Source organism: Condylura cristata, unplaced genomic scaffold (assembly GCF_000260355.1).
Source record: "Condylura cristata isolate star-nosed mole 26May11 unplaced genomic scaffold, ConCri1.0 scaffold00003, whole genome shotgun sequence".
Classification (NCBI taxonomy): Eukaryota; Metazoa; Chordata; class Mammalia; order Eulipotyphla; family Talpidae; genus Condylura; species Condylura cristata.
The window spans coordinates 19,429,773-19,455,711 of NW_004567104.1; the positions used below are offsets into that span (position 1 = coordinate 19,429,773).

At 41.7% G+C, this 25,939-nt stretch overlaps 1 protein-coding gene across 4 annotated transcripts in view; it reads right to left on the bottom strand.

The window, feature by feature from the left end:
* MCF2L2 (MCF.2 cell line derived transforming sequence-like 2) overlaps positions 1-25,939 on the bottom strand; it is a 119,882-nt gene that overhangs the window by 3,444 nt on the left and 90,499 nt on the right. For all 4 annotated transcript variants that reach the window (XM_012733560.1, XM_012733581.1, XM_012733572.1 and 1 more), the window contains 4 exons: positions 20,606-20,821; positions 19,817-19,909; positions 19,548-19,626; positions 636-680 (listed from right to left, as the gene is read on the bottom strand). In XM_012733560.1, the coding sequence (XP_012589014.1) occupies positions 636-680; positions 19,548-19,626; positions 19,817-19,909; positions 20,606-20,821 (433 nt within the window). The remainder of the gene's footprint in view (positions 1-635; positions 681-19,547; positions 19,627-19,816; positions 19,910-20,605; positions 20,822-25,939) is intronic.

Here is a 25,939-nt window from a genome sequence, read left to right on the forward strand (position 1 = left end):
CGCCCATGGCTCCTGGGAGAAACCCAGAATCCTTAGACCTGCACACTTAGGACTACGTCCCTTAGTCTGCACCCTGGTTTTATCGGGAGGAAGGTGCAGCTCATGGCTGCCTTTTGCTCCATCCTCTGGCCCCAGAGTGAAGCCCTTCCTCCTGGACTCACTGGCCGTGGCTATGTGGCGCTGAGGCGTGGGTGCTGTGTGTGCTAAGAGACCTAAGTACTGCGGATGTGGCAGTGCTGGGGAGACCCCAGAATCTCGGGCTAGGGTTTGGCAGGTGACGGGCACGAGTGATAAGGGGCGGTCCATTGGCCGTGGCAGGCAGGAGCAGGGGCTTTGGAGTCAGTCAGACCTGAGCGCAGCTCTCACTGGGCCTCTCACTCCCTAGCTGTGTGGTCTTGGGTGAGCCACAGAACCTCTCTAAGCATCAGTTTCTGTATCCAAAATGAGGATAATAACATCTATTTGCAATATACTACTACTTGGGTTAGTAAAATATTTATACAGTAAATTGTCTGGTATATCCTATAAATTTAATAAAAATATCTGCTCTGATTAATTTTAATAGTAATTTCAAGAAAGCTCAAGACAAGGTCTCAGAACAGCACTAGCACCAGTTGTGATTTTATTGTACTTACATTTGGGGGAGATTTGTTTGCCATGGTCTTCATCTTCACAAATGTCTGAGGAAGGAAACAGATTATGAAGGTAATAAATAACTTTAAAAGGAAACACACACATACACTAGAAAAAAACAAAGCAAACACACAGGCCATGGGCCTGTATTCAATTTGATTACAGCAAAATCTGAACTGGTAGTTGCTTTCTTGAAAAATGTCAGATCAATCAAAGTTCTGTGGTATGTAGGGAAAAGACTCTAAGTCTGTGGGATCCCCCCCCCCCCAGTCCATGTACCAGAATAAGCATAAAGAGTGTTGGCCGTTAGAGTGGGGAGGATGGGAAATTGTTGCCATAAAGGCTGGTTTCTCTTTCCCTCACTGGATGATCTTTATAACCCACATCACATAAACTTAAAGGATTTGGGGAGCCTACTTTTAGAACTTATGTTTATATCTCTAATTTAATTTTTCTTATAAAAGCAGATAACGTTTGTCAACAACTGAACCCGTTAGTGAATTTAATTCTCAGTCTACAGGCTTTGAATAATGTCATGCCTTTTCCTTACTCTCCACAGGATGGCACAACAGGGCTACTTAACTCCTGCTAGTTCAGGAGAAGCGCTTAACATAGATTTCAAATGGGCATGCTGTTGTTGTTTTGAGACTTATTTTAAAAAAAATAATATTAATAGTTTATTTTTACATCATTTTGTGCCTTTTTCCATCTCAGCTGTAATCTCCGTGGACTTCACATCACCAAATCACCCGTGTGCCATCACCACAGTCCGGGCGCACTTCCCTCTCCCCACCATTTTTGATCCCATTCCCCACTCCACCCCCACAAAATGTCTCTGGTATATAGTTATTCATTATTATTATTATTTTCTTGCCTGGTCTGTTATACTCCTGCTATGAGTGAAATCATCCGGTATTTTTCCTTTTCTTTCTGGCTTATTTCACTAAGCAGGACATGCTGTTTTATTTCAAATTAGGTTTTTCTTTATTCCTTACTATTTTGCAAAACTCTTAAAGAACCATCGCTATCATACAAACAAGTACTGCATTTTCATTTGGCAAGTGGGAGTGGTGGGGAGGAGAGCTGCGTAAAGTAATGCCTAGGTTCTGAGCTTTCTTTCTTCCCCAAGAGGACGAACACAGGTGACTAGCTGCTGATGATAAAATGCTAGCATCAGTCCATGCAAAAGAGTCATCTCATTTAATTCTTTTTTTCCCTCTCATTTAATTTGTACAGCAAGACTATACAATAGTATTTCCATTTTGTAAAGGAAGTGATGAAAAGAAGTTAAGCACAAAGAGGCTAATTAATTCACCCAAAAGTAAAATGGAGCTGGATTTGAGCTAGGGTCTATGAGCTTAGAGCCTGAGCCCTTAACTGTCGAGCAACATTTACTTTCTGCCAAATACATTCGAGTGACAGTTCAGAACTCATACCTGGTAAGATCTCCAGGATGTTGCCATGGGAAGAGCCCAGCCAGTAAACGTGGACACCTACGGTGGTTTGTGTCTGAAGCATCCATCTCTACACACCTGTCTATTGTCCACAATTCAGTTCACTGCTTTCAGGTTCCAAACGTTCTTTTTTTAGATTTATTTACATATGCATACAGAACTGGGGTACAGGCCAGAGGTACAGGAGTGGTGAGAGGATTTACCAGTACAGAGTGGGGAGCAGAACAGGCTGACTGACAAGCACACTGCTGAGGGCAGAAGTGGGTGGGTCAAGAGAGGTCTGCGGCGCCATGTGGTTCATTTCCAGGGCGGGGATCGAACTCGCACTGAAGGGGCTGCGGCTAGCTGCAGTGCTGCGTCCTAACGTGTTTCACCACCAGAAGGGCTCTCAGATTTCAAATATTCTAATAGCACGTATTTTTAGTGTGTTTCTATTGCTAAAGTCCCTACTAGCTTCTAGGGTAGTCTGAGCTTGCTATCTCAGACTGTCAGAGCTGTTAGACTTTGCACAAAAGAGCCCAAAGGCCGGAGAGTGGCAGGTATAAAGGACCAGCCTACTTGTTTCGCAGTGTTCAAAGCCTTGCCCATTTAGTCAGAGATTTAATGGGAATTTTTCAGTAAGATTAAAACAAAAAACCCTTCCAAAATGCATATTACAACTCCAGCTTTTGTAAATATGCATATTTATAGACAAAAGAGTCTGGGTTAAAAGTGTGGGACAGTTATCTCTGGCTATGTCTGACTTGCATTTCTATATACTTTTCTAAATTTTTGACACAGCACATATATGTTCTTTTTGTTATGTTTCAGAAAAGGAAACTTAAAATCATTAAAACCAATTGGATATCTAAAATAACACACAAAGCCCTAAAGCCCTCCCTGGTGGCACAGCAGGTTAAAGCGCAGCACTAAGACGCTAAAGCTACTTCAGCATGAGTTCTATCCCTGCCCCAGAGGTAATCCACATGGCCTGGAAGACCTCTCCTGATCTGACCGCTGCTCCCCTCAGCAGTGTACTTCATTGATCTGCCTGTTCTGCTCCCCACTTTCTCTCTGGTGAATCCTCTCACCACCCCTGCACCTCTGGCCTGGACCCCAGTTCTGTATGCACAAATAAATAAATCTTTAAAAAATAAAAAATAAAATAATATAACACACAATCTCACCAGAGAAGGCTGCTAGCACTTTTTTTTATTATAATGTGATAATGCATGAAATAAGTTTGAATAACAATAAAGTAATTGATAAAAATAATGAAAGTAACTAAATTATCTAGACCTAAAAGAAAACCCCACAAAAATCAGGAAATGTCCTGCTAGTCTAGATGATCCATAGGTATTCAAGTAGCCTGTCCTTCCCTCCAAGACCCAAGGGATCTGACAAGGGACCCACAGTTAGACATGTAAGGAGGGGCGTGTACAAGGATTTGTACACAGATTTTTCCAGTTTTCTTTGAGGCAGAATGGTTATTCACATTCCATGTAGCTATTTTTTTCTGCTCTCATTTCTCAAAAGTAAAGTCACATTACAACAGTATGTAAGTTCCAGTTGTACCTCATTAAATATATGTGTTTTTCAATGGCCAGGACTTTGCAAATCATGGGCAAAATAATTCAGAATTCAAAAGTTTCAGTACACTCTGAGTTAGAAAAATGCTATAGCTTGGGGCCCTTCCTGGTGGTGCAGCAGGTTAAAGCACGACACTAAGAAGCTAAAGCCGCTTCAGCATCCCAGTTCCATCCCTGTCCGGGAGGTGACCCACATGGCAAGGCAGACCTCTCCTGACCCTTTTGCTGCTCCCCTCAGCAGTGTACTTCATCAGTCGGCCTGCTCTGCTCCCCTCTCTGTCTGGTGAATCCTCTCACTGCCCCTGCACCTCTGGCCTGTACCCCAGTTCTGTATGCATAAATAAATACATCTTTTAAAAAATACTATAGCTTAACTTCTTTATGTTAGCCAATTGCCCCAGAAATAGATACTCACCTACTCTGAAACTGCCCCATCATTACATTGCTTGGGCTTTTAGAAGAACTCTCCTATGGGGCTCAATTGCTTCTGGCCTGAGGCATTCTATCACTTTGTCCTCATGACAGCAGACCAGGAGGCACAGAAAGCAGTTGTCATATTGGAGGAGGTAATAGATTCATATTTATCCCAAACCTCTCAAACACTGGGACATTGCACCAGCTGGTAGATCTCTATCTGTATCTTGTTCCAGGTTACCATGGGGGTAGATCTCATCAATCAAACTGCTCCCACAGGCCAGGAACCAAATGGCCTCAATAACCAACCTACACAACATGAGGCAGAATACTAACAGAGGTAGAAGGGAACATGTTTGGGGCTCAGAGATCCACTTAGACATCTCCCAGTAATTCCCATGCCCAGTTGTAACTGTACATGGGCAAGTGAAATGGACTGCAGGGCCCATGGATGGCTCTGATTCTGCTACCAAGGTTTCTCCATTTATGAGCCCATTGTGAAGGCCTCAGGGTGCTGAGTAAGGGGCTGGCTGATACCTGCTGGCCAAGACATCCATTTGGCTTTGTTGTTTGGAATCTTTGCTGCAATAGATGGTCTCTGCAGAACATGAGTAATTTTATGTGCCTTTTCCCCCAATTAGATCATCTTGCAACTTGCTGATTATTTTTTTTAATAATGTAAATTTATTTTAACATCATTTTGTGCCTTTTTCCATCTCAGTTGTAATCCCTGTGGACTTTCCATCACCAAATCACCCGTGTGCCATCACCATAGTCCAGTGCACTTCCTTTCCCCCATGGTTTTTGATCCCTTTCCCCATTCCACCACTGTAAAATGTCTCTGGTATATATAGTTGTTCATTGTTATTATTTTCTTGCCTGGTCCTTTATACTCCTGGTATGAGTGAAACCATCCGGTATTTTTCCTTTTCTTTCTGGCTTATTTCACTAAGTATGATCTTTTACATCTCTATCCATGGTGCTGCAAAAGGCATGTGTTTATTTATTTTGGGGGGTTGCTGAATAATATTCCATTGTGTATATGTACCACATCTTTTTAATCCAGTCATCTACTTTTGGGCATTTGGGTTGTTTCCATGCCTTTCCAATTGTAAATAAAGCAGCAATAAAATTGGGGGTGCAGGTTTCCTTCTGAATCAGTGTTTTTGTGTCTTTTGGGTAGATACCTAGGAGTGGGATTGTTGGCAGTTTGAGAAACTGCCAAACAATTTCCATAGTGGTTGTACTAGTTTGCATTTCCACCAGAAGTACAGGAGAGTTCCTTTTTCTCCACATCCTGGACAACATATGTTGTTGCTAGTTGTTTGAAGATGTGTCATTCTCACTGGTGTGAGGTGGTATCTCATTGTGGTTTTAATTTGCATCTCCCTTATTTCAAGTGATGTTGAACACTTTCCTATGCTTGTTGGCCATCTGCATTTCATCTTTGGAAAAGTGTCTTTTTAGCTCTTCTTCCCATTTTTTGATGTTGTTTATTTTTGTTGAGTTCATCAGTTCTTTCTTTAACTTCGTGATCAATCCTTTATTGCTAGTTTTGTGTGAGACATTTTTTTTCCCAATCAATGGGATGTCTGTTTGCTTTTTGTAATGTCTCTTTTTGATGTACAGAAGCTCTTTAACTTGATGTAGTCCCATCTATTTATCTTTTCCTTCCCTATTGTTGCATTGGGTGCTGTATCTTCAAAGATGTTACTGAAGTGTATATTGTGTAGTGTTTTGCCCATCTTTGCTTCCAGGTATTTTATAGTTTCTGTTCTTATGTCTAGGTCTTTTAATCCACTTTGAGTTGATTTTTTTTTTAAGATTTATTTATTTGTGCATACAGACTGGGGTACAGGCCAGAGGCTCAGGGGCGGTGAGAGGCTTCACCAGAGACAGAGTGGGGAGCAGAACAGGCAGATCGACGAAGTACACTGCTGAGGGGAGCAGCGGGCGGGCCAGGAGAGGTCTGCCACACCATGTGGTTACCTCCGGGGCAGGTGGGAATCAAACTCATGCGGAAGTGGCTTTAGATTCTTAGTGCTGTGCTTTAACCCGCTGCTCCACCAGGGAGGGCCTGAGTTGATTTTTGTGTATGGTGCGAAGTAGTGATCAGTTTCATTTTTTTGCATGTGATGCTGATATTTTTTTTTGGTAATTTAATGTTGGTTATTCTCCTAGAGGGGTCAGGAAAGAGAGGTGAGCACCCATCCTGAGAAAGGCAAGCACTAGCTTTTTCATTTCATCTGAGTTTCTGTGTAATTTTGGTAGGAAGAGAAGATTCCATCTTTCGACAAGGAGGTCATTTCTGCCAGCTCCAGAGGACCAAGGGCATGTCCCAGATATCCTCACCTCAGGTTATAGGATCCCACATCTGCCCTATTAGGCTGTGACTTTCCTGATTATCTGCTGGCACTAGGCACCCAAAATCATGGGGTAGCAGACTTGCTGAACCTGAGAATTCCTCCTCCTCTCAAGCACTGTGCTTTGCTGTAGCAGATGACGGCTGGACTTTGGCAAGGAGGCCCATTGATTCTCATACTGTGTTTTAAAACTGGTGATTAATCTGAATCTGTAACTTTCTTAAGTAGGGGTGGTTAGTAATAGCCTCCCAATTGGACCTGATAGTTCATATTTATCTTAAACCTCTTAAATACTGGGGACATTGCACCAGCTGGTAGAGACTTATCTACCTGTATATGGTCCCAGGTCACCATGGGTATAGATCTCATCAATCAAACTGCTCCCACAGGCCAGGGACCAAATGACCTCAATAACTTACCTATGCAACACTTAACTATCCACTGGCAATGTGGTCTTCATTCCATTTGACAAGCAGGTGATTCAACACCAGAAGTTCCATCATTTCTAGGACCTCTAGTACTAACTGTCTTAGGCCAAATTACCCAGAAGATTGTGCAAGCAAGTTATGGAGAAAGGGCTTTCAGATGAAAATTAAAAGCACTGAGGGCCAAAGATAGGCCTGAGGCTGATCATGGGGAAACCCTGGGGCTCGGAGGCTTTTGAGGTCCCATCTTGAGGCAGAAGAACTAGCTTTTGTATGCAGAACCACTCAGCCATTTTGCTGGCTATAAGCCACTCTTGGGGACATAACCTCTCAGGTTATTTCCTGGTTAGCTGCCCCTGGGCAACTGGGGCCAGTTCCCAGAAAGGCACAACAATTAGCTGTTTGCAGGTAACTTCACAGCTGTTGGAGAACAAGCAGCCACCTGATGAGGACTTGAGTGAGGCTTAAAGCTCTATATCTCTACTGTGTGTGCGGGGCGATTTTTTAATTTAAAAAAAAAATATTTTTTGAGAGGTTTTAGGTTTACAGAATAATGAAGCTCAGACCAGAGTTCTTTAAAAAGTGTCTTCAAGGGAGACATGGCACATAAAAAAAAGGAGTTATAAATCTCAATAGAAAAAATGTTATGACTAGACAAGGTTTGATGGGCTTACTCAGTATTCTAAAACAGTAGCCTCCCCTTAACTACAGGGACTATATTTCAAGACTCCCAGTGGATGTCTAAAATGGCAGATAGTACCAACCCCTATAGATAATATTGTATTTTTTTCTCTCTATACACACACTTATGGTTAAGTTTAACTTATAAATTATGTACATTACATGCATGTTACGTGAACATGGACTTTCTCTTCCACTCAACATATCTCTCTGCAAATAATATTTTTTGACTGTGGTTGAGCATGGCTACATAAAACTGCAGGAAGGGAAAGCCTGGGGGCCTCCCTGGTGGCACAACGGGTTGAGTTCCAGCCCTATGAAGCTATGGGCAGCTACTGTAGCTGAGTTCGAGCCCAGCCAGGGAGCTGACCCACAGCTACCTAGCCTGCTGCTCCCCTCAGCAGTGTATTTCAGTTCTTGTGTGCATAAATAAATAAAATATTTTAAATATTGTAAATATTTATTTATTTATGCACACAAGAGCTGGGGTGCAGGGCAGAGGTGTGGGGGGTGGGCAGGAGAAGAGGATTCACAAGAGACAGAACAGGGAGCAGAACAGGCAGACTGATTGAAATACACTGCTGAGGGGAGCAGCGGGCAAGACAGGAGAGGACTACTGCATCAGGTGGGTCACCTCCCTGGCCTGGGATTGAACTCATGCAGCAGTTGCTGGTGATAGCTTCATAGTGCTGAGACTTTATCCAGTTGCACCACCATGGAGGGCCCAATAAAATAAATTAAAAAAAAATGTATGTGAAACCATGGACTAAAGTACTATAGTCTAATAATTTCAAAAGTCACCTGCTAAATAAATAACCAGTGTTATTGAACAGATAAAAGAACAGAATTCTTAACACATATTTTAACTCATTTGAGGGTCCCTCATTGAAAAAGAAGTTCAATATCTGGGGCCTTTTTGCCTTTCTTCTCTTGGAGTTTTTCAAAATAGAAAGGAAACAAAATGCGATTTGACCAGAGGCAATGAAATCAATTGTTTAAGAAATTAAAATATGTTAAGAATTTAAATATTAAATTAAAAAATTCACAAGCCAATCTGAAGCCTCCAGAGGAAAATGAAACATAAAAATTTCTTATTTCCCAGGGATTCTTTTTTCTACTGCATCCCATAAAAGTATAGATCTTATTATACAAAAAAAATTTAGGAAATATCAGTATTTGAGAGTTTAGAAACCTGGAGAAGAAATGTACATTAATGAGTCTAGACTCTCAAATACTAATGAGCATGAAATAACAAATTAACAGGAAGAGAGTCACATAGTTAAGGAATTGGATGTTCAATGTCAGACAACAAATATGAATAACCATGTCATTTCACTAGACAGTGATTCTCAATTAAAGTATATGTGTGTTATAAGATTTTATATTTGGAAATTGAAAAATGACTTCTCAGCAAAAACTGGGAAAAGGAAGGCTTGAGAAAGATCTTGGCTGGCAAGGGTCCAAGGATACAGTCCCTAAATTTTCTTTGCATAATAACAACTGTCCCTTTATGGGATGGAGCAGAAAAAAGAATTGCTAGGAAAGAAGAAATTTTTATGTTTATTTTCCTGTGGAGACTTCAGATTGACTTGTGAAAGTTTTAAAATTAACTGTTAATATTTTAACAGCGACAAAGGAGTATGTGTGGAGTGACTGCATTATGTTTATTCAGTGCTTTGTATCCTTTATAGCTGTTTGATATGATTATTTTCCAAATAAAGTGTATGCCCTCGTATCCCACCAAACTATCACGTGATAATCCTAAACTACAGCCTCAATGACTAAATCTCCAAAACTCTCATCATGGACCTTCACAAAAGCATAAAAAAAGATTGCCTTTGCATAGTCAAGAAGAGAAAAGATGACAGCAAAACAACACATAACCCCCCCCCCCACAAACATGGACTCTCCCTGGTGGTGCAGCAGGTTAAAGCACAGCATTGAGAAGCTAAAGCCATTTCAACATGAGTTCGATCCCTGTCCCAGAGGTGATCCACATGGCGCGGCAGACCTCTCCTGACCCACCTGCTGCTCCCCTCAGCAGTGTTCTTCGTCAGTCATCCTGTTCTGCTCCCCACTCTGTCTCTGGTGAATCCTCTCACTGCCCCCGCATCTCTGGCCTGTACCCCAGTTCTGTATGCATAAATAAATCTTCAAAAAAAAAAAAACCTCACAAACATATAATGTACTATATCATTAAAATAAAAACTATGAAAAATGCCTCCACATGTGTTTTCTTTTTTCTCCTACCTTTTTCTGACTACTGGAAGAGTGACATGAAGTGCTTATAGGGGAAGATCCCGAGTCAAGCGCTTCTTACCTGGCTGTGCAAAGCTACCAGAGGAGGTAAATTCTTTAAATCCCAGACAGGCAAGAAACAAAGTGCCGACATCCAGTGTGTTTTTTCCAGGCAGGGCATCCAGGCAATGCCTTTATCCCTAAGTGCCTTAAAAGGAAAGCTCTTCCAAGAAGAAATCATTTCTCTGTGTAAAACATCTGTCCTGCATTTTAATTCTGTGCTAATGAATAGCAGGAAATTGATTTTAGACCTTTTTTCTCATTCACATAATTAAGGAAGGACTGAGACTCAAGTGATACCTTGCTTAGCTTCTAAGCAACTGGTATCCCACTGTTTTGTGGTCTATTCTCCTACTGGATCCTACCTTTAACCTAATATATACCAGGGTTTCCCTGCTGCTGGGAGCTTTTTCTGCATCTTTGTTGGTGCATGTGTTCCTCCCTGTACCAACTGGAGGATCACTAACTCACACCAGGTTCTCTCTGGTGCAAAGCATCAAGAAGCTGCTTCTTCCTCTTCCCTGAACTTTAGTCTAAGACCTGTCCCTATTCTGTGGGTGACATTGAGTTAGAGGATGTTTGCAGGCCAATCCACAACTAATTGGCTGCAAATTTTCAAGTCTGAGAAGTGAGGAGAAGAAATCTCCTTTCATCTTCCCCAAAGCTGTCTCACGATAGCTCGCTGTTTCCCTCTTGACTGTCCTGAAATGCCAACAACTACAGTAGGTCATTTGGGTTAGATTAGTTCAGCAAATAAGCATTTGCTAAACATTGCCGTCCTGAGATGAATATGATGTACCCTGAGCTAAAACCCTCTACCCTCAGGCTTTGCAGATCAGTTTGCTAGCCTGCGATTACTCAATGAGCTCTTTTATTTGTTTGTTCACTAAACATTTACTGAGTACATGTATGAGTGTCAGGCCCTTGTATGATATGAGACCCAAGGGAAACGAAAACTAATAAGACAACCTCTATGCACTAGGAGAATTCATGGTTGAGTAGGAAGAAAAATGTAAACACACCATAAATGTGTAATACAGCATGGTGAGTGCTGCGGTGAATATTCCCCAAAAGCAGGGGTGCAGAGAAGAGGAAGGGAAGCTCAGTTAACCACCAGATACTCTTTCCACCTCTGTCATCTCTATTTTAGGGCCTGGGGTTGCCTCCATTAGGATGAGACCAAATGAGTCTACACAATGAAGCAGGCGCCTACATCTGACTTGGATCACAGCCAAAGTTGTGTTCAACATGTATTTATTGGGCACCTCCCAAGTGCCTGAGACAAGAAGAGGAATTTCAGATGGAGAAAGTTTCTGAGTGGGCAGGGGTAGATAGCATAAGGAGCAATGGTGAGAATGTAACCCTGAAAGAAGTGAAAGAAGTATGCGTGTACCTTCCTCCAGACAAGGAAGAGTGGGGAGAAGACTAATGATGGAGAGTTCTGAGTGCAGTAAGGGCCTCTGAACATGTTAGCACCAGAGGACCCATTGGCAAGGCAGGGCAGTCTACTGAAAATAGGAACAGAACTGGAGGTGCTCGTATGTAAGCAAACAAGAAAACAGTCCAAAGCAAAGGTAACTGAAGTTTCGGAATGGCAGATATGACCTCAGCTGGCCACACTACAAGCACACACTAAGAAAGATACCCCTAGGCTCAGGGGTAGGAGCTGTATGTTGGTTTTAACTAGAAGTTAATAAGGTAAATGTTGAAAAAAGTCAATAAGAGCCATCATGCATACTCAATGGGGACTCTGTAATATTTGACACTTAAAAAAAGAAAATCACTACACAACAGTGTCTCCTTCAAACTGTAGATTTCCTTGACCTGATTTTTTTTTTTTTTAAATCAGCTCTCTGCCCTTCCTGGTGGCGCAGTGGGTAAGGATGCAGCTCTGCAAGCTAGCCACAGCCGTTTCAGTGAGAGTTCGATCCCCGGCTCCGGAGGTGACCCACATGGCGCGGTAGACCTCTTCTGACCTGCCTGCTGCCCCCCTCAGCAGTGTGCTTCATCTGTCTGCCTGTTCTGCTCCCCACTCTGTCTCTGGTGCATCCTCTCACCGCCCATGCACCTCTGGCCTGTATGCATAAATAAATCTTTAAAAAAAAAATCAGCTCTCTCAAATTTAAGCCAGTTTGAATTGATTTTTACATATTTTATACAGACATAAACACAGAGAGAAAATATATACATGTATATAAAATTGTATATATTTTGGTGATAGTAATTCAGAGACCATTTCTGCATTTCTGCTTACTGGATTCTGGCATCCTCTCCCACTTCCCAGCATACTGTGATCTGGGTCCATCTCCCTTTCCATTAGCCCTAAATTAGTAAGAAACATTTTTTTCCATTTGGTGAGAAAAAGATCATGTGTTCCAAGGACAGTGATAAGAATCACATTCTTTGTTCAAATGTCCTTGCTCTGAGCACAGCACCAGATCTCAACCCCCAGAGGCTCCCTGTTGCCTACACCAACCTCTCCCTAGCCTGACACTGGAGGACTCCCTCCCCCTCAGTCTCATCTCCCCATTCTACCCATTTCTATCAAATCCTCACGGAACACACTCACTTCAGGGGTGCTCAGTGACTTGAAGGGCTCCAGGGCCCACACTATATCGTCTGAGACTGTTCCAGTCTCCCTGCTGGGCGTTGGGGGTTGGGACTGCAGCCTGGCCATCCAGGCCCTGTGCTCTTGCTCTCAGCCCAGACTGGGGCTTTGTCACCCATCCCACCCTGTGGCGCAGCCGGCCCCAACTAATCCTTCCTGCAGTCTCCCGAAGTCTCCAGGGGCAGATGAAGAGGTGGTCCCAAACCAGGCCTTGCAGATGCTCTGCCCTGCTGGACCCCATCCAGGGGCTGCACCCTCCAAACCCTATGAGAACCCAGCCTGCCTCTGCAACTCCTGGCACAAGGCCCCTCCACCTGGTAGTCACTACATCCCTCAGGGGCTCCCAGTGCCCTTCCTGTCACCTGAGGGTCCAGGCTGCTGGGGCCCCTGTACGCCTTGCCAGAGTGAACTGTGATTATGCCCAGCAATCTCCACGCTTGAGAGTGCTGTAGGGCCCTGTAGGCGTGAACGGGTGATGTCATATGTATCAGAGTTGTGTAAAGTGCTAGAGGATGAAAGGTCTGATAGTCCTGATCTTGGAATCTTCCATAGCTCCCTGCCCCATTGCCTGATGGCTCTGCAATCTGTTCCTGGGACACAGCAATTCTCAGGGAGCAGCCTGAGGTTCTGAGGGAGTAGCTGCAGGCCCAGCTCCTGCTCACTTAGTGTGCCATGCTTCCTCACTTAGTGTGCCCTGGCAATTGGCACCACTCTTAGTGACATTTCATCAGACCCTGCTTGGCAAGCCAGGCTGTGGAGACCTGGTTCTGTTGCCAAAAAAAAAGAAAAAGTGTGAAACTGACCCTCCTGTTGACTGCTTGCAGTAGGAAGGATGTGGAATCACACCTCTGGACCTGCCTTGCAGTTTAATTTCCTTTTTTCTAAATGCTAGAGTCTGGTTCTGATTCTTACCTAGATTTTATAATCCTATAACAACCTAGAGAGTATGGTGCAGCATTTGTAAAATGTGGTTCTGTCTGAATTGTTAATAACCAAATAAATACCATGTCCTCAAAATAAATGTGTGTGTCTGCAGGCAGGGCAAGGTCATTCAACTAAAATTTAAACTCTAAATTATGCTTAATACTGTTAAGATATCACTTCTTACCTAACTGATTTATAGATTTTACAAAGCCCCAATCTAACTCTCATTAAGCTTTTTGGTAAAAATTGACAGTGGAGGGCCCTTCCTGGTGGTGCAGCGGGTTAAAGCACAGCACTAAGAAGCTAAAGCCACTTCGGCATGAGTTCGATCCTAACCCCAGAGATGATCACATGGCACAGCAGACCTCTCCTGACTCGCCTGCTGCTCCCCTCAGCAGTGTACTTTATCATTCAGCCTGTTCTGCTCCCCACTCTGTCTCTGGTGAATCCTCTTACCACCCTTGCACCTCTGGCCTGTATCCCAATTCTCTATGCATAAACAAATAAATCTTTAAAGAAAATTGACAGTGGTTCTAAAATTCATACATAAATCCACAGGATTCAGAACAGTTGAAACAACATTAAAAAGAAAGAATAAAGTTGGAGGAGTCAAATGATGGGATTTTAAGGCTTATTTTAAAGCTACAATAATCAAGATAAGGTGCTAATGCCATGATAGATCAGCAGAACAGAAAAGAGCTATTATAGAAATAGATGCACTTATATAAACAGTCAACTGGGGAAATAGTCTTTCTAAAATATGGTAATGGCATAACTAGATCTCAACATACAAAAGATAAAATATCGATCCACATGTCACATCATACTCCAAAAGGCCTTAAAATTGGATCAGAGACCTAAGTGTAAAATCTTGAACATAAAATTTCTAGGGGAAAACATTTGTGAGCTTAAAAAAAGATTGTACTAATAGTATGATCCATAATTCTTTAATTGGATTTCATCAAAACTTAAATCTTCTGTTCTTTAGAAGTTACTCTTAAGAGAATGAAAAAACAAATCCCACATTCAGGGCCCTCCCTGGTAGTGCAAGGGTTAAAGTAGCACCATGAAGCTACACATCCACTGCAGCATGAGTTCGATCCTGGCCAGGGAGCTGACCCACATGGCCCAGCAGACCTCTCCTGTCTTGCTCATTGCTCCCCTCAGCAGTGTACTTCATCAATCTGCTTGTTCTGCTCCCCATTCGGTCTCTGGTGAATCCGCTCACCACCCCGCACCTCTGGCCTGTACCCCAGTTCAATATGTATAAATAAATAAATCTTTTTTAAAAATTAAAAAAATCCCACACTCAAAGAAAATATTTATAAAGCACACATCTAATAAAGGACTGTAACCACAGTATTTTTTAAAAATAATATAATAGTTTATTTTTACATCATTTTGTGCCTTTTTCCTTCTAAGTTGTAATCCCCATGGGCTTCCCATCACCAAATGTGCCATCACCATAGTCCAGTCACTGCCCAGCCCTCCATTTTGATCCCATTCCCCACTCCACCACCCTAAATGTCTCTGGTATATACTTGTTCATTATTATTTTATCCCCTGGTCCTTTATACTCCTGCTATGAGTGAAACCATCTGGTTTCTTTCTTTCTGGCTTATTCACTAATCAGTAGCCACAGTATTTTCAAGCTCTCAAAAATCACAAGTAAGAAAGCAATGAGAAAATATTTGAGTCAACACTTCACCAGTGAATTTACATAGATGGTAAAGAAGCATATGAAAAGATGTTCAACCATCAGTCACTAGGGAAAATCAAATCAAAGCCACAAGACAGACCAGTGCATACCTTAGAAGATATACAACTAAAAAATCTGTTGGTGAGGATGTGAAGCAAGTAACGCTCATAGACTGCTATGGGAATGTAAGATGATGTTGCTGGAAATAATGCAGCAATTTTTTAAAGAAGTTAAATCTGCACTTGCTGTGTAGTCTATCCACAACATTCGTAGGTATTTATTTACTCAAGAGTAATGAAAAACAGGTCTACAAGATTTGTTCTTTTTAAAAAGATTTATTTTTATTTAATTATGCATACAAGAACTGGGGTGTAAGCTAGAGGTGTGTAGAGGGGAAGGTGAGAGGATTCACCAGAGACAGAGCGGGGAGCAGAACAGGCAGATCGACGAAGTACACTGCTCAGGGGAGCAGCAGGTGGGTCAGGAGAGGTCTGCTGTGCTATGTGGGTCAGCTCCCTGGCTGGGGATTGAACTCATGCAGCAGTGGCTGGTGATAGCTTCATAGTGCTAAGACTTTAACCCCTTGTACCACCAGGGAGGCCCAAGATTTTTTCTTGAATGTTTATAGTAGTTTTATCTAAAATAACTCCCCCCAAAGTGGAAACAAACAAAATGTTCATTAACAGGTAAATGAATAGAAGAATGGGGGAGGGGGGCTATCCAAACAATGGAATGCACCGCTATTAAAAGGGATATACTATTGTTATACAAAGAACATGAAAGAATCTCAAAAGAGAGAACCCATATGCAAAAAAAAAATCTGATTCTTTTTATAGAGTTCTAGAAAATCAAACTAGTCAAAAGTGACAATGATCACCTAAGGTATAGTGGAAGGTGAGGAAGTACAGAATAAAAGAGAACACAAAGGGAAGCTTTTGAGGGAGATGAATGTCTTAACTATCTTGATTGTGGTGCTTTCGGAGGTGTGTATGGATATCAACTCTTACCAAATGTATATTTTAAATATTTGAAGTATATTATATCAATTATATGTCACGAAAGCTATTCATATTTATTTATTTATTTTCTTAGATCATTGGTCATTTTTGTACAGTGCTAGATTTCTCCCCTTAGTTGTAGTCCCCATAGCTCTCAGGGTCCATCACCATAGTCCCTGTGCTCTTCCCTCCTCTGCTTTCTCCTTCTGACTTACAATATTTTGCTCAGCGTTATCCCTCTACCTCCATCCATGTTGCTGCAAATGGTATGGGTTTATCTTTTCAATTGCTGAGTAGTATTTCATTGTATTCAATAAAACTATTCTAGAATAAAATAGAAAAAGTTCTATACAGAAACTTTAATGAGTTAAAATGTACATTTCTAGGTATTAACTGTAGCTATCCTAATTTCACAGTTGGGATCATGACCCAGAGATATGCATTTGTAACAAGTCTTTCAAATCATTCTTTCTAATAAGCAGGAAGTGAAAGCTAAGGTGGAATTGTCTCTGCCTGGCTGAGTCATTAACTGAACAAAAGTTAAAGTGGCAAATTGTTTCAAATTATCTTTGAGAAGATCTGTCTGCTCCGCTCCCCACTCTCTCTGGTGAATCCTGTCACCGCCCCTACACCTCCAGACATTTTGATTAACCATGTTGTTTCCAGAGAAACCAAGTAACATTTTTTTTTAAACTAGTGTTGTTACAACATTCTGCTTTATGCATTCAGAACATTCATATTCAATTGTCATAAGATTTATTTAGCAGACTATCAATAGTTTCAAAGCAGGGACCTCCTTGGTGGTTGTTACAAAGGGTTAAGTCACAGCACTATGAAGCTACCCACAGTCACTGCAGCACTAGTTCCACCCCCTGCCAGGGAGCTGACCCACATGGCACAGCAGACCTCTCCTGACCTGCCCTTGCTCCCCTCAGCAGCGTATTTCAGTGGATCTGCCTGTTCTGCTCCCCACTCTGTCTCTGGTGAATCCTCTCACCGCCCCTGCACCTCTGGCCCATACCCCAGTTCTGTATGCATAAATAAATAAATCTTTAAAATAAACTATATTTATTTCCTGGCAGAAGCCTCAGTTTACATGGTTGTTGTAACATAAAACGTATGTAGTGGTTTTCCAACTGCCCTTTTCTGTCTTATTTCACATCATAGTATGTACACCAACCTTCTTTACCCTGACCAGCTGATGATCAGGGAAGAGACAGGAAGAGTGTGAAGTTGTTGCATCCCCTTGAAGTGTCTGAAGACAAAGTTAATTCTCATATTTATGTCATTTTCCTTACCAAAAATGCAAATTATTGCCAGTAAAAATAGATTTTTCCACACAAGACTAGTATTTCTTAACCTTGGCAATATTACCTGACAGGAATATTAGAACTCAGTCAATTGATGAAATTTGGTGGGGATTTCCCCAACAGCTGAATTTCAGTTATCAACAGTGAGCTTTACAGTATTTAGTTGCCCTGTTCCATCTCTCCCCACTTCACTGCAGGAGCCTCAGAGTCCCCAACAGCCTCTGATCACAGTGAAAATTTGCATTCTGGCATCTGTGTGAAGGGGCAGGGAGTGTTAAACAGAGCTCCTTCAAAGATTCATTCCCTATGAACTGTCTGAATTTGACCTGTTTGGGGTTCTTTGGAATACCCTACTTGCAAAATTATCTGTAGTAGACCTAATTTTGAGCTGGCCCAATTTTAAAACACTTTTCCCTGGGAGCATTTGTAGAAAATGACTAGAGGTGATTGTTTTGATTCTTGGTTCTGGGCATTGGAGAAGGGCTGGGGCAAAAATAGGTTAATCAGAAAGATCAAAAGGAAAATGTTGGGCATGAAATGTCCATACTGACCTTGAAAAGTTCCAAATATGCTTGAGAGTCTAGTAGGTCATGTGCACATGCCCAGGGCTGTGTGCAGGCTCAGGAGAGGTCTGACGTCTAATGTTCTAACTTCATGTAGATCTCACCTTACTAACAGGAGGTGAGATCTACAGTGAAATTGTCACCTGTGACAAGTGTTGCTTTCTCTCTTGATGGAAATATAAATCTAGCTATCCTGCCCTTTGCTCTGGCATTCCTGCCAACGTATGAGTCTCCTAGGATTTGAGTTTTGAGTAAAGACAGACAAAAAGATGGAGCCCATTTATCCCATCAGGAAATTCATACTAGATTTTTGAGCAGTTTGGAGTTGTCTGGTTCTTGACTTGTTTTCTTCTTTTTAAAATTACATTTATTATCTTACCTTGTTCATTTTTGGACAATATTTGATTTCTCCCCAGAGGTGTAGTCCTATAGTTCTCCCACCACCCTAGTACCCCTGAACCATCATACTAGTCCTGTCCCCCCTCCGTGCTCCTCCCCCTCCCCCATGGGGACCCCTACTATCTGTCAGGATGCAAATTTTGTCTGGTTGTTATTTTTGCTGGAAGCAACTAACTTCCTGTCAACAGCTTCTCTTTTTAGCTTATTTGCCAGAGTTGGTTTCAATGGTTTGCAGTAACTTGGCTGGATAAGCCTTGACAGAGACCTAACTTTTTCTTAGTCTTAGTTTATTCATTTCTAGAGTCACAAACATAATGTTTCTCTGACAGGGTGGGGTGTGGATGAAATGAGACAAGAGTCCAGAGCTTGCCATACATGTGGTAGGTGGGGGCATGCAGTAAGTGGCCATCAGCATCATGACCATTGAGTGCGTTTCACTCCAGAACTAAAACTAAGGGTTCACAGAAGAACGTGTCTATGAGTTTCTAGGGTATTGTTATTGACAGTATCCCAACATGGAAGAGACTCAAATATCCATCAACTGGTGAACAGTGTGGCAAATGTGATGTTTCCATACAAAGTGCTGCCACTCAACATGAATACATGCGGCTACACGTGTGAACACTGAGCGAATTAAGTTGAGTGACAGAAATTAGACCGAAGGTGCCACATTTTATAGGATTCCATTTATATGCAATGTCCAGAATAAAAATTTTCATAGCAACAAAAAGTAGATTAGTGATTTCTAAGGACTGGGGGTGGGTGAGGGGGGTTGATTGCTCCTAGGTATGGGGTTTTTCTGTTGGGGGAAGGTGATGAAAATGTTCTGAAATTAGTAGTGATGTAGTAGAGCTGATGATGCAACCTGTAAGTAAATGCAAGCTGACTGAATTGTACACTTTCAGATGATACATTGTATGGATATTAATTATATCTCAACCATTTAAATCACCTTTAACATTTTCTTGGGTGACTTTAGGATTGAAAATTGAGGAAAATGACCTTGACAATTATGTACGTAGGAGGTGTGGAGGACATAACTAAAAAGGGCAGATGCTTAGCCACAAAACCCCACCCACGTACTACAAAATCATGTCCATAGTATTTCCCCGGCAAGCCATTTTCTTTAACAACATCCTCAATCTGAATAGCCACCACAAGTTGGAATCAGGATAACTCTTCAGAATAAAGGTGGCAGGGGAAATCCTACCTTTAATATTGTTTTGTTGTTCCAGCAATAATTTACTTATTGTTGAAAACCAACAATCTCTGATTTCTTTTGAAGCTGCCTGAAATTACAAAAAACAAACAAACAAACAAAAACTATGATTTTCAGATCTCTTAGAGTCTTGATTGATTGCAAAAGACTTTAATTCGCTGGGTGACCTTTCAAATAATGAGATAGAAAACACTGGTTTAGTCACAGAAATGCAGCAGTGAAACAGCAAAGGATACCTGTGGAGAAGGCTTAAACTTTACCTGAAGGATGTATTTCTCAAGTCCATTATGGTTGGCAATTTCAAACTTTTTGCTGCTCCCCCTTCCAAGTTGGCGAATTGAAAGTGTCATCAGCTATTGTGAAAAAAAAGAAGAAAATTTCGATACTCCTGTTTTGTTTTGAGAATTACCCACCAAACACTCTACTCCTTTAGCCTTGATAACCGTCTTCCACCTATTCTGCTTCTGGTTTGCTGTCCTCTGGTAATGGCCCCAACGAAGATAAGACACAATCTGGGGCAACTTCATCTGTCTTGGTTCTTTCCAAGGACAACACAGACTAATCTTTCCAAATTTAGAGCTGTAGCCTCAGGTTTTAAGCAAAGAGATCATCTATCTTTTAATACCTAAGTACTTCATAAATATCTGCATAACAATAACTGAGCTGAGAAGGGCAAATACATATACAGAGATGCCTGGCTGAGAAGGGCAAGTAGAAAATGAAATCCAGCCCACTCTCTAATCACCAGCTCTTTCACCCTCTGCCTAGAGAAAAGAGGGAACTTTGACTAGTTAGTTTGTATAGCATCTGCCACAGGGTCCTATTCTCTACCTACCACGAAATTACCAGCTTTGACTTTCTCCTGAGGTATTGTAATCCCTGATTCTGGCATCAGACAAGCCTGGGTGTAGATTCTAGTTTGGTTGTGTGGCATTTGGCAAGTTAACATCACCTATCTAAGCTTCACTTTCTTTATCTGAGAAGATAGTAAGATCTCTGGCCATAGCGCTGTGCTGTTCTGATCCCCAGGGGTGACAGGACCCCTTTACCTTCATAGACTTCTTAAAACTGTGATGAGGGGTCAGGCCCTGGTCACCGGTCTCCATTCGTATCTTACAGAAGACTATTTCTCTCTCAAATAGGTAAATTTGCCTCTGACTGGGCTTAAATCGAATAAAATCCTTCATCTTATACCGGTCCTTGTTAACTGTCCAGATGTTGAAAGAGTCACACAGGAACAGCTTGCCCAGCCCGCTGATATCATCCTTTTGGAAACACAGATGCACACAAACAGACGTCGTTGAATTTGTTGGCAGGAAAAGAACACTTAGGGGCCTATTCTCAAATTAGGAAGCAGATTTATTGGAAATTTACAATCTTAAAAGTGCCACTCGAGTTAATCTGTCACTAAATCAAAGCCATAATTTTGGGAGCTTCACTGAACAAGGCCCTATTCAGCCATGTAAACAAATAGTTTGGTATATAAGGTAATAAACACAAAGCATGCCAGAAATACAGGGGTTCAATAAACTGGTACATGGATATTTTTGTTTTGTAGTTTAGGTAGCAGAATTCCATTTCCTCTTCTTTTTGTTTGAGACACGTAATCTTCTTAAAAAGGACAAGAAATTAAGTTTTTATTATGTCCAGGAGAGGACAAATTTTTTGCAACATGGTGAAGCTACAGTGATCCATCTGGCCATGTGCATTCTACACCTGCTTCAGACCTATCAGAACCTGAGAACTGAGACCTGTTCTGAAGGGAGAAAAGCTTAGCACAGCCTAATCTTCACAACATTGTAATGGAAAAGGTGATTAAATTCTACACTGCTTTTTCAGAATATGTGAACAGTGCAAAAACAAGCCCAAATGACAGTTTTGTTTTTTGTTTTTTTGTTTTTGTAGTTTATTTGGCACTAAGGGCACACACTTTGATGCCTCCTCATCAACCAACGAGCCTACCTTTCTTATATGTCAGACTGGAGTCCAAATAAGGTGACCCCATATTCTTTGGACACTCTCCAAAGACTAGTGGAGAGGGGTCAGCCCCTGGCCCTGGTGGCCCCATGTAATAATGATGTACAAAGAGTGTGCCCCAACCCCGATCTGACCTGGAGACTTGCAGGGTAGGCAGTGAGCAGAAGAAGCTGTCAGCGTGAGATGCTTAGGAAAGGGCAGGTGGTACAGTAACTGACAGAATCAGGGAACGATGAAGAAGGCAAGTCACCACAAAGGATGTGGAAGATGAAAGCCACCGACGGAGGAGGAGGACTGCGGCAGAAGGGAGAGGATACTGACCATGTAGATGTACCTGGCACACAGGTGACACCCCCTGGTTTCTCCTAGCACAACACTATTAGAACTGCTGTGAATCTTGGAATTGGCCATGGCCTGCCTTGGCCATGGCTCAGATTCATCCCAACGGTTTCTGGTCAGTTTTTTTCAGTTATCCTGTCTTTATCAGGGGTCGTGAAAAGAAATCACAGGGTCTTCAGACTCACAAAAGCACATGAGCGGCATGTCTTTATAGGCCATCTTACCTAAGCTTTCTCAGGCCTTTGCTGGTGATGGGATTGCTTGGCTAGATGCTCAAGGCCCAGATCAGGGGTTCAGGGGATCAATGCTGTACAATGCTGCTGAAGGGCGGTGTATACACCTTACCCTCAGCCAAGAGGCAAGCTTGCATGGAGGCTACCTCCCCTCCAGAGGGAAGCCAGCAGTGGGCTTCCTCTGTGCAGGACCAAGGGTGTCCTGCTCATATATGTCCATTCTTTTTAATCAGCCTGTAGTCTTTAAGCCAGACACCACAAGATACTTGTTTCTTGGAAAGTATTTATTCATTTATTGGCATTTAGTGAGTAATGTGCAATTGTGTGTGTGTGTGTGTGTGTGTGAGCTAATTCAGTGATGCCAAATATCCTGGGTTGAGTAACGTCTTCCAAAAAACTCATGTCCATCTGGAACCTTAACATGTGACCTTGTTTGGAAATACAAGCTTTGCAAATAGAACTAATGAGATCAAACTGGATTAGGGTGAGCCTAGCCCAGAAACTGATGTTCTTATAAGAAAACAGAAACATGTGAAGGCAAGTGAAATTGGAGTGACATAACTGTAAATCAACGAATGACAATATTGCCAACCACCGCAAAAGAAAAGCAAGAAAAAATTCTTTCTAGAGCCCACAGAGGGAGCATCAGCTTGCCCTGATTTTGGTCTTTTAGCCCCCAGATCTTGAAAGAAGAAAAGCCATCTAGTTTGTGGTGTTTTGTTATGGAAGCCCTAGAAAATGGATATTTCCACAGTCAGTTTTTCCACCAGTAATGCAGTAATGTGGGCATTATTTTGGTATGTTGAAGAATCCGGTGAATAAGAGTTTAGAGATACAACTAAGGGACAGCCCCAAACAAATAAGCAGGTAAAAGGTCGGACAGTCTTATCTATGTGGGGAATGATGGGAAATAGGCTAGTGCATGCTACTTTTTGGATGTGTGCACTTTTTGTAGGTAAGAGCTCTGATGTAAGAATTTCAGATGTGGCATTAACCAAATGTAGAATCTGGCTGATAGAGTGAAGTGAGAGAAAGAGACCTCTTTTGGGTGCTTAGGTTTTCATTCTTGGCATTGACAGAAATTTTTGTGTACAGAAAATTAGGGGACATCTGGGTAGATGACTCAGCACAAAGTCTGGTCCTGATATACAGAGCAGAAGGTATGGGACAGAGGTGCCCGTGATTACAATCACCAGAAGTAAAGTTGTTCCTTCCCTTCCTTTCCAACCTGACCAAATACCAAATAAGTCAAAGCTGGAAACTTTCATTACCATCTGCAACATACCAGGCATATTACTAGTGCCATAATCATGATTTAATCTTCATTTTTTACTTGTTTAATTCCTTTATTATTCTACAACTACCCTTTGACATGTGTGTCCGAGGGCGGGAAATGCACAGGGTAATTCTTTTGTGTCATTATTATTATTTACTCAGCCTTTTCTCTGTAATTTATACTATGATAAGAGAACTTAAATAGGAGTAAATGTCTGGCAGGAGTTAATAATAAACTTGCAATAAAATACTATTGAACTACATAAATTTGATACAGAAAAGATGTTTCATTCAACCTTTGCTATTTCACTTTGGAACTTGTTTCTACAAGTCAGGATTTAAAAGGTCACTAAACATACCATTATTTAATGGAGGGTGAGAGAATTCACCAGAGACAGAGCGGGGAGCAGAACAGGCAGATCGACGAAGTACACTGCTGAGGGGAGCAGCGGGCGGGTCAGGAGAGGTCTGCCACGCCATGTGGTCACCTCCGGGGCAGGCGGGAATCGAACTCATGAGGAAATGGCTTTAGCCTCTCAGTGCAGTGCTCCAACCCGCTGCGCCACCAGGGAGGGCCCATACCATTATTTAATGGGATTGAATAGAGGGGAACTGTGTGTGTATGTGTCTCTCTGTGCGTGTGTGTGTGTGTGTGTGTGTGTATGTGAATGGAAGGAAGTCCATTATATATCCATGTCCCACAAAACAAACTTTCTTGAAAAAATTTTTTATGAACTATGGCAGAGCATGATAGGTGCTTTGGTGGTGGGTGTGGTGTGGTAACCTACAACTGAAGAGGTGGGATTCTATAACCCTAAATCACACAGTTTTGGAAACCACTCTTAGCTCAATAAAAATAGATCAATGTTGTTTAAGTTTCCATTATTAAATTAAACTAAGAACCAACAGGAAAAAATGTAGTTGTCAGAAGGGAATTTTTTTAAAGTGTTTTAATTATTTATTCAGCCAATTGAGTTCAATATCCTTCCTTTACAAAACTAGGTTAGAATTGGATGTCAAGTAGAGAAACTTAGAATTTAAATTTGGATTTGTCCATACTGATGGGATGTGATTGTAGATACTTTGTGAAACATTCTCAAAGGTGAGGCAAAGAATTTTAGAATCATTAGGGTGCTCTGAGTTGTTAGTAAACTCTAAAACAGAATCAGTTTGTGTTGAGAGGGAGGCACCCTGGATGGGGAGCAGAAATATTTAAGAAATAGCCCAGGCTCATACCCACAGGATCTTGGAGAAGTTAACTCTGCTTTCCACAGAAATATTCCTAAATCAGAAAGTTGAGGATTTCAATGCCTGTTATTTCAATGCCTTTTTCATAATTCGCTAGGATTATATAAGATTCTTAGAATAAGCTAGCTAATGTACTAAATGTAAATAAATCTAGTTAAATCTTAGTTAAAAAAATAAACCACAGAATATATGTCAAAGGTACAATTCTGAGGGCACTTGGGGGAAAAGTTCTTTGCATTTGGTGAAAAGTCTCTAAAAGTTTATAAAATGGTTCCATTATTTGTGTGCAAGCTGACTTGGAACAAAAGGAGGGTAGATTACTATTTATTCATGTTCAATCATTCCTTGCTGCTATGAGAAACAGAGAATAGTAGCATAGAATGTCCTACCCTCTGTATGCTTTTCAGGTCATTCATTGGATCCTGGAAAATGGATATCTACTAGGGATAGCTGACATGTTCAATGATAAAAGGAAAATAACAGAAAGATGTCTTAAAATGATTAAACAAATTGCTCCTTTGACTTTCCTCAGTTGGAGAAGGAAAAATTATTACCAAGAAAATGTCCCATCTCATGTACACCCTGTGGCTCCCAAATACCCTCTGAATCACACATCAGCAGTAAGCAGCAAGCACTCTAGGGCCCCAGGGGACAGTAGCAGCATCCCTGCCCAGGTCACAGCAACCCAGTAGGGCTATTTCCCAGGTGCTGGCCAAAGAAAATACCAGCAAGGGGGGAAATGGAAAGGCACAGGTTTTCACTCTGGCATAATATGCTTGGTTTGAGGTATGATAAGGAAAGAAAAGTAAGGTCCTTTTATTTGCCCAAACATCAAAAATCAGCATTAAAAAGAAAAAAGAAAAGAGAGAAGTGTCTGAAATGAAATTCTCAGAATGTTTGACTCTTGGATGTAGCAGAATAATAGTTCTGATCCCAGGAATCTGACAAAAAATCATGTTCTGTGACAAATGGGAATTAAGGCTGCAGATGGAATTAAGGTTGTAATCAGCAGACTTCAAGATGGGGAAATGATCACAGTCATCTGGGTGGGCACAATGTAACCTCAAGGGCCTTTAAAAGTAGAAGACAAGGCAGCCGCTCCTCTGCTGAGCCTACGTGCTTCTTTCCACCCGCTCTCTCCCACTGCAGGGCAGCAGCCTCCTGCCTGCCCATGACCATGCCTGGACTACAGAGAATTTAACTTAAGAAATAAAAATCTAGCAGGTTAAGCCCAAAGAAAAAAGGAAAGAAATAATAAAGATAAAAGTAGAAATTAAAAGTCAGAAAACAGGGCCCTCCCTGGTGGCGCAG